The sequence below is a fragment of the Corapipo altera genome, unplaced genomic scaffold, assembly GCF_003945725.1.
Source record: "Corapipo altera isolate COAL_440 unplaced genomic scaffold, ASM394572v1 112, whole genome shotgun sequence".
Taxonomy (NCBI): domain Eukaryota; kingdom Metazoa; phylum Chordata; class Aves; order Passeriformes; family Pipridae; genus Corapipo; species Corapipo altera.
In genome coordinates, this window is record NW_020884899.1 from 3,115,437 (window position 1) to 3,123,953 (window position 8,517).

The 8,517-nt window shown below is 53.6% G+C and overlaps 1 protein-coding gene across 2 annotated transcripts in view; it reads right to left on the reverse strand.

Moving 5' to 3' along the window:
• Positions 1–385: 385 nt before the first annotated feature.
• ELOVL1 (ELOVL fatty acid elongase 1) overlaps positions 386–8,517 on the reverse strand; it is a 13,819-nt gene continuing 5,687 nt past the window's right edge. For both annotated transcript variants that reach the window (XM_027649300.1, XM_027649301.1), the window contains exons 2-8: positions 4,063–4,124; positions 3,465–3,655; positions 3,223–3,303; positions 2,959–3,015; positions 2,522–2,627; positions 2,225–2,361; positions 386–1,844 (exon numbers count right to left, since the gene is read on the reverse strand). In XM_027649300.1, coding sequence (XP_027505101.1) covers positions 1,590–1,844; positions 2,225–2,361; positions 2,522–2,627; positions 2,959–3,015; positions 3,223–3,303; positions 3,465–3,655; positions 4,063–4,108 — 873 coding nt within the window. In that variant the 5' untranslated portion in view covers positions 4,109–4,124 and the 3' untranslated portion in view covers positions 386–1,589. The remainder of the gene's footprint in view (positions 1,845–2,224; positions 2,362–2,521; positions 2,628–2,958; positions 3,016–3,222; positions 3,304–3,464; positions 3,656–4,062; positions 4,125–8,517) is intronic.

An 8,517-nucleotide genomic window follows, 5' to 3' on the forward strand; every position in this document is an offset into this window, starting at 1 on the left:
TCACTCGAGTTTCCAGGGTCTCTATTCCCTGCTCTGCCATACCTCAGCTCCCCAGGATTTCTGAAAAGCAGCAGCTTCTCCTGGGCAGGTGGCCCAGTGCCCAGCCCTCACCCACACTCCACCCCAGCCATTCTTTGACAGGGTGGAGTCACTTTCACAACAGAAGCCTTGACACACTTCCTGCCCTGAGCACTGCTCTACCAAAACACTTGGAAACAATCTGCCATCTGCTTCATCAGCACACAGCTATCACTCTCCCCCCCCCAACACACAAACCTGCTACACCAGCTGCTTCTCCCAGCCCTGCCTCCAACCACACTGGGCAGGACCAAGCACCTGGAACAGCTTCCGTGTACAGTGAGCCAAGAAAACAAAAGGACAGAGCCATTTCTCCTTCTGCCTGTTTATTTGTGATAGAAGAGCAGCCCAATCTGACAGGGCCTGGCTCCTTCACCTCATCCTCAAGGCCATCAGCATGTTTTGGTTACAGCCAGAGCAGGTGACAGGCACCAGGCCCAGGAGAGCTGCTGCACTGCCCTGCTGTAGGGCAGAGTACACCTTCACCCAGACCCAGTCAGATCCAAAGAGGCAAGAGGTGCTCACTGTTACACCACAGCAGGGCATGCTACAACCACCCTCTGCTGTGTTCATGCTAGGCCAGAGCAGGGCTGGTCCCAAGCAGCAGAGCCCAGGAGCTGATTCTAAGGGGCACTTATTGCTCAAGTCTTGAATTTACAGGAGTGGAAGTTGTCCAAGACTAGGCTGAGCTTGGTCTCCCCCACTCTGGAGCAAGCCACCAGCTGCCATAGAGGATCAGGTAAGTGTGGCTAAAGCACACACTGAGCACCCAGCCCAGGCACAGAAAGGCAGAGCAACCTGGGCTTATCACGTGGGGGGAGCCTTTCAGGATGTCACAGCCCCTGCTGTGTACTAGGCACAGGGCATGTGTACTGTACTGGGCAGGTCTGGGCCCTCAAGTCCCATATGTGCTGCCCCTACATTCTCCACAGCCACACCTGGGCACAGATGTGCCAGAGCAGGACCCCCCAGCTGGGCACACAGGGACATGCAGCACTGTGGCATGGAACAAAGTGGCACAAGGCATCGTAGAGCAGGAGCACTCACACTTGAGCTGGCAGTGGCAAGCAGCCAGGGACAAATCTGCTCATCCACACAGGCTCTTGTGAGACAGGGAAGAGGAGAGGGCACCAGGACAGGAAGTGGTCTCTTCTTTTGGTCCTACTCAGAAGGAAATGGCCCCTAGGCAGAAGGGCCAGATGTAGGCACTTGGGGGAAGTTCCTTTGGAAACACTGGAATGGGACTGCAGCCCCACAGCTGTGATGCAAGCAGCTGCCTCTCTGCTCAGCAACACTGAGAAACAGCACAAGCCCTCCTAGGAGCAGGAGAAGTGGCCCATGGCTGCTCAGAGCAGAGGGGCTGGGCATGCAGACAGAGGACAGCAGGGCTGGGCACAGGGGTACAACAGTCTGTAGGCACTTGACTTGGCTAGTGGCACCCAGGAACAGAGGGACAGGTCCCAGCTGCCTCTGCCCCGGGGCTCTCATTGGCTCTGGGAGCGCTTTGCCCTCTAGTTGGCTTTGACCTTGCCGTTGGTGACAGTGCCATTTTCATGGATGCTGCTGCCGTTGTGCTGGGCTGCTTGTTGAGCCACCCTGGGCAACCGTTTGCCCTTGGTGTAGGACTGGTACCAAAAGTTGGAGAAGAGGATGAAGAAGATGGTCCCATAAATCCAGATAAGGTGGATGAAGATGGGGAACTGGTACTGGCAGTTGGGCATGAAGTAATACTGGGAGATGTGGACGGAGACAATCACAAACTGTGCCTGGGAGCAAGGTAGAGCAAGAACAAGTTATCCATGGGACCAGGGTCAGGGAACCCACTAGAGACCTTATTTCCATATGAAACCCACAGGCTCCTTTCCCACTCTGAAGCAAAGGTCCTTATGGTGAGGCACAGTCAGCAGCAGCCGGAAGAGGCAGGCACAAGTCTCAGGGCAGCATGTGCCTCTCACCCTCCCAACAAGGCTGCAGCCCAGGGGCAGCAGGCTGAGCAGCATAATAACCAGGCTGCTACAAGCTCAGAGTGATATACTACAGAGGAGACAACTGCAGGTGCTGGCAGCACCTTTCAAATGTACAAGGGCTGGCCTGTCCCTCACAACAATGACTGCAGTACATGCTCTGCTCCACTGCACAGACTCACCAGCTGGATGGCCGTGATGTGTTTCTTCCACCACAGGTACTTCTGAAAGGCAGGTCCTGCTGCTGAGAGCCCGTAGTAGAAGTACATGACAACGTGCACCATGGAATTGATCATGGCATGGAATGAGCCCATTCCGCCTGTTAAGACAGACTTCCATTAGTGCAGGTCAATACTCCACAGCAATCAGCACTACAGGGAGTTCCTAAGAGCCCAACAGGGCCAAAAACCCCTTCTCAGTATGCCGGGGTAAACCCACCCTTTCCCCCAAGCCATGCACCCAGACAGTTTCCATCTTACCTGGACCAAACTTTGCTCCCCACCACCAGCTCCATGGCAGAACAGAGTGGTGGAAAAGGTGCAGGAATGTGACCTGTTCGTTCTTCTTCCGCAGGACAAAGATCACCTGCAACGAAAGTCCAACAGCATCAAGGACCTGCAGTCCTGGGAGCAGCTAGAGCAGGCTGGGCCACTAATTCAGTGTCAGGCATCCCAGGGATGCTTCCCTCCCTCCATGCTCGCTGCCATCACACACTAGGTCACCTCACAGCTTCCAGAGCTGCAGCATGCCAAGAGAGGCCTCAGCAATATCCCAGAGCGGCCTCTTCGCAGTGATGCCAAACAGAAGCACTACTAGGTCAGACTAGAAGGGCTGCAAAAGCACCTACCCCAAGTACAGTGGGCCCTAACTCCCTGCCCAGCAAGTGAGGACAAGGCCTTCTCAGTAACTCACTCACCGTGTCCGTCAGTTCGATGAACTTGGAGAAAACAAAGAGCCAAGCAACACTGACCATCTGTAACAGAACAGGTTAACATTAGAGACCCACCTCAGCCTGAACATGTCCAGTGACCAAAGGTCTTCACACAGTAACCCCAGGGTGCAACCAAGAGCCAGAACCTGCAAATCCTCTGTCTCGGGAGAGGCAGTGGCTGTGACCTTGCTTTCCAAACAGAAGCATTAAAGGCTATTCCCACTTACCAGGAGAGGGATGAGAACTCACCCTGAGGGCCTTGGGGTCCTGTGAGAAGTCCACAGGGTCACATCGCCAGGTGTACCCAGTAAGCCACCCTGCCATCAGGAACTGCAACAAGAGCATCACTGGGGTGAGGCCCAACACATCACCCACTGCACGTCAAGCTCTGCACAGAAGGGCAGGGAACAGCCTGAAAAGGGGCTCCCCATCACCCATGCAGCCTGCACACACTGCTTTATCCGTGCTAGACCATGCTGCCAACAACTCACCTCATAGACTATGTAAAGTGAGAGTCCCACCAGAAAGAAGTTGTATAGCACCATGAACTTCTTCAGGTTTAAAGGCTTCCTGTTGGCCATTAGCCGGGGACCCAAGGATAGGACAAAGTAGACATATCCCAGAAGGATGCCCATCACAAGGAATGGGGACTGCATCAGTGGATAATCAGCGATGCGGGGGTCTGCGGAAAGAGCCGGGGTGCAGAGCAGTTAGTCCTCACCCCAACCTGCTGCCAGCAATGCCACTGGGGAGGCAAGGACATGGCAATCCTGTTCTCCTAGGACAGGAGTGCAGGTAGGGAAGCAGTCTGGGAGTAGAGGTTGGTGAAGACAGCCAGACTCAGCAGGGTATAGCCTGAAGCCACACTGCAGGGCAGCCTGGAGATCCACGAATGCCCCAGAAGAACTTGCACGGGCACTGAGGCAAGACAGCCTCATAACAGGCAGCACAAAAACCCCAGAGGTGCATCTGTGTAAGGGTGGAGGCAGGATGCAGCCAGACCCAGACTACTTCAGGGATGACAGACCATCCCCACAGTGCCCATGGCAGTAAGGCACTACCTTACTCTGGGCAGAGCCAAACACTCACCTGCTTTCTTCATGAAGTCCTGATACATGGTCACAATCCCCTCCATGGTGGTGGCAGTATCTCTGTGGAGAGAGGCAGAGCAGATCAGGCAGCTGTTTTCCCAGGAGGGCAGCCTGCAGAGCACAGCCCTGCAGATCAGCAAATTTCAAGCACAGCTTCAGAGAAACAATCGTGTGTATCTGGCCAGTGCTGCTCTCAGCTGATCACACACCAGCATCCACTTTCCAGCTGAGCCACATGCCCCACACTTCTTGCTGAGCCTGGTCCTGTTTCCCCAGCTCTGCTGGGCACCCCATCATCCACCACCAGCAGTCCTTCCAAGGCAAGCTAGGAAAGCTTCCAACTTCAGTACTGTATCTCCAGCTCCTTAATCTTGCTCCTGCTGTACAGGCTCAAGTATTATCACTCACAGCCACCATGACATTGCCACCAGCCCTGGCACCCATACCCACTCAGCACACTGCTCTGCCTGACCCTGGTGCAAGGTCTCCAAGGGAGATAGGGAACTGGCCCACACTCTCCACTGAGCAGCGCCTCTATAACCAGCTCTGGGCTCCTGCCCCCTGATCCCTCCCACAGAAGCAGCATACCATCACTGCCAGACCCACTGCATGAGGAAGGAAAGCCCTGTTCAGAAACAAACATCACTTTCTGGTGTCAAAGTTCCTGATTTCATATCCTTGTAAAAAACCCTCTGACAAGAAACTACTATCACATAACCCAGTACCTCAGAGGGTGCACCCTGCTTGGCAATGGCATTTCCACTCCCCTTCCAGATAGCAGAAAGCCACAAGAGAAGGACAGGCTGCAGGGAGAGGAACTGGCACTCGCCACACTTGGTGAGCCTCACTATGAGCACACACCAGTGATCCAGGCAGATGCTCTCCAGAAAAGCAGGAGGGGCCCAGGCTCTTACTGCTGTAGGCAAGATCGAAACACCCTCACCCATTTCCCTGTACTCCCCATCCCACAGGACACCAGAGCAGCAGGAAGAGAGGCAGAACACAGGCACAGCCTCCTGACTCACCCACCTGCGAGGGAGGCATTCCCCACAGCTGCTACCAGACACTCCACCTACCCCTTCCACCAGGAAGGCACACAGGAATCACTGCCCACACACAGGCCTGGGGAAATGGGTGCCCAACCCAGTCTCCCCAGGAGGTATATTGCTGCCACCACCAGGAATCACACAGCCTCTTCCCAACCATGAGGCTGAAGCCAGAGCAGCCTTCTTCCCAGTTAGGTCTCAGCTGGGAGTATTCAGCAGCCACTGCCACCTCCAGCCCTCACCAGCCAGCACCAGCATCGCTCCTTCAGCTTCACTGCAAGAGTTAGAGCTCAAAGTCCTCTTTGCTCGAGGTAGGATGGCAGCAAACAACCTGTGCAGTGCTACCAAGCACCTACATGACAGGCACTGCTGGCAGTAATCTTCACAGGGGCCCGACACACACTGTTCTGGCTCACTATAGTATTCCCTGCCATCTTGGAGGCAGCTGCAGCAATAGGACAAAGCCCACTCAGGACTGATCCCCACACCAGGAGCAAAACAGATGCTCACCCTCCCAACCCAAGGTTTCGAGGGGTTTAATACCAAGCAATACTCACTGGCAGTATCACTGTGATACAAGTAATATTTAAGGTCCTGGGCACTGCCAAAACAATCCACTCTCCATATGCAGCAAAGGCCAGCAAAAAGTGCAGGAGGAGCTATGGCATCTTTGAGAGCCACTCACAGCTGCAGCTGTGGGAAATGCAGTAAGTAGAAGTCCTGAAAGCTGCTGAGCTTTATGTTGCTTTAATGGCTAAAAGCAAGCTCCAAACTAGTCTGTCTAGTTTCAGCTCTCAACCACTACATACAGCTACACCTTTATTTGCTAGATTGAGGAGCCCTAAAGAGTCAGCTCCCAGCAGAGGTACCTGACTATTCAAGCTCTGTGTTTATCTTATCAAGGTGAATGAGTCAGCCTTACTACAGGTCCAGGGCAGAGACAAAAATCCTGCAGAGTACTTGCCTGTTTTGGGCAGGCTAGGATCAGGAGATTGTATCAGTCACCTTTGAGCTCCGAGCTGCATCTCACACTGCAGGGAAACACTCCAGCTCAGGCACTACAGATCACTTTGCTGACTTTGATGCCACCAAGGCTCTAGTACAACAGGCCAACTAGGACCCCAGCTCAGAACAATTCGGGGTCCATGACAGCTATCTACCCAAGCAGTGGGAGAAGCCCATTTCAATCCAGCACTAGCACAGAAGTCCCCACCAGTGCAAACAGCAACAAGCCCCTCATTGCTGTCTCTTGTGAAGGACCTCTGTCACTGCTACAGCTACATGCACCATGGGAAGATGGGAGGCACTGGACTTGTCCTGAACACAGACTCTGGGCAAGCACCAAGACTTCTACCAGGGCAGAACCAGCAGAATTATGCTACAGGCCCTTATGAAAAGGACCTATGCATTTTCCACCGCTTCTCTAGGCAGAACAACATCCTGCTAAATTCAGCTAACAGAGCAACCACGTCTCCAGGGAAACCCAAGGTCTTCAGGTCTTTGCAAGAGCTGGCATCCATCCACACTGCCATGCTACATGGTCCTGCACCAGAGAGCAGCCCCAGTGTGCCCTGCTCAGTGAGCAGATGCAGGTATGTCTCACCCTCCTCTGTCCCACCGGGGCAGCCACTGGCCCTGGGGTGCTGACGGTTGAGCTGCCAAGGGGCAGTTGTAGGGCAGGTTCAAGGGTTACCTTCACTAAGCAGGGGGATGTGAAGTGCACTGGCCTGCCTGAGCCGTGACTGCTCCGTGCCAGCCTTTCTGCTGCAGGCAAGAGTTTTCCAGCACAGAGCACCAAGTGGCTGGGAACCCAAACTCCCCTCTTATGTCCGCTGTGCACAACATCAGGACTTGATGTCCCTCTGCACTTTGATAGTGGTTTACCATCCAGACAGCCATCTGCTCTTACTGCACTCCAGGCTAAACCACACTTCACACACTGCAGGTGTTCACAGTTCACTGGTTTCATCTGTCCTCTCTGCACATGGGAGACACTTGCTTTCCTCTGACTCCTCCCACATCCTGATCCTCTTAGGCAAGGAGCTGGGAGGAGATGAGGAACCCAAAGCCGAGCCTTGAAGAGTTGAAGAGAAGTCAAGCAAACAGGTCTAAGCATCCCAAATCATCAGGAACCCTAGGGGCCCAAACACACCCTGCACAATACATAGAGACCTTGCAACACATCTTCCATCTCTCAGCAACAGGGAGTCACTTCCCCATCTCAGAGAAAAAGTTCCCACTATTTGCAAACTAGAGTATCAGGCCACAATCTGTCCAGTAACCAACATCAAGGATTAAGTACTTGCTTACACCAAGCAATGTGTACACTGCATATTTCCAACAAGCTATACAGCTAATTAGTGCAACTTCAGCAACAACTTCAGCAAGGCCCTTTATGACCAGCCCCAGTCAGACAACAGCACTGTCAGAACCATGACACTGACAGAGACCAGAGCTCAATACAGTTAGTTTTGTTAACAGCCTTGCAGGGCACATATCTCCCCCACGCAGCAACCATCTGCAAGCAACAGACTGCCACAGACATCCGACATTCCTACTCCTCAGCACTCGGGTCAGAAATCAGCCCTGTAATAAGTGTGAAAGCAAGCACCCTTATCTCCCCACTAGTTTAATTAAAGGCAGCACCAAAACAGTCTGGTAGGTGGCCACAGAGCTGCCACCCCAGGGAGAGCTGGCACAGGGCCCTTGTTCAACTGGCTAAAGCAGGCCTGGCCCCTGTGGGTCTCCCAAGGGAGTAGCAGCCCTCAAAGGTCAGGAGATAATCAGTTGGCCAGATGTGAAACCAACTCACATCCCTGATCTACAAGCCAGCATCAAGGCTTGCTGCCTGATGCAGCTCTGAGCTCCACAACCTCTCAGAAGAGGCATCTTTCTCTCCCAGCTCCCCATCATAAGCACCTCCCCAGTTTTCTGGAACTCCAGAAAGTCACTGTGGTGTCCAGCAAGGCCTGCACACAGCCCCATGCACCCACAGACTATGCTTCCCAGCAGAGCTACAGGGACCTGTGGTTCAGAAGCACCTGCCAGCAGCTGCTGCTGCTGCAGAAGAGTGGGACTGACCAAGCCAGGCTCTGGTAGCAGCAGACAGGGTTGTGTACTGCAGACACAAGGCTGGCACCTCAAGCCATTACCAAGAGCTGACAGTTACAGCTCCACAAGCTTTCTTAAGTTTGCGCACAAGGGAATCCTGCAAGACTGGGAACACAAAACCATATCTGCCCTAAACAACACACAAGCAGCAAGGCAGTTGGAGCAAGGCAGGAGGGGAAAGTAGCCCAGACAGCCATAACCTGCAAACCCTTGTTCTTTATCAACCCTGCAGTGGGATCATTCTAAGACTGAAGTTTACAGGGAAGCACAAAAAACTTGTGAAGTTTACAGGGAAG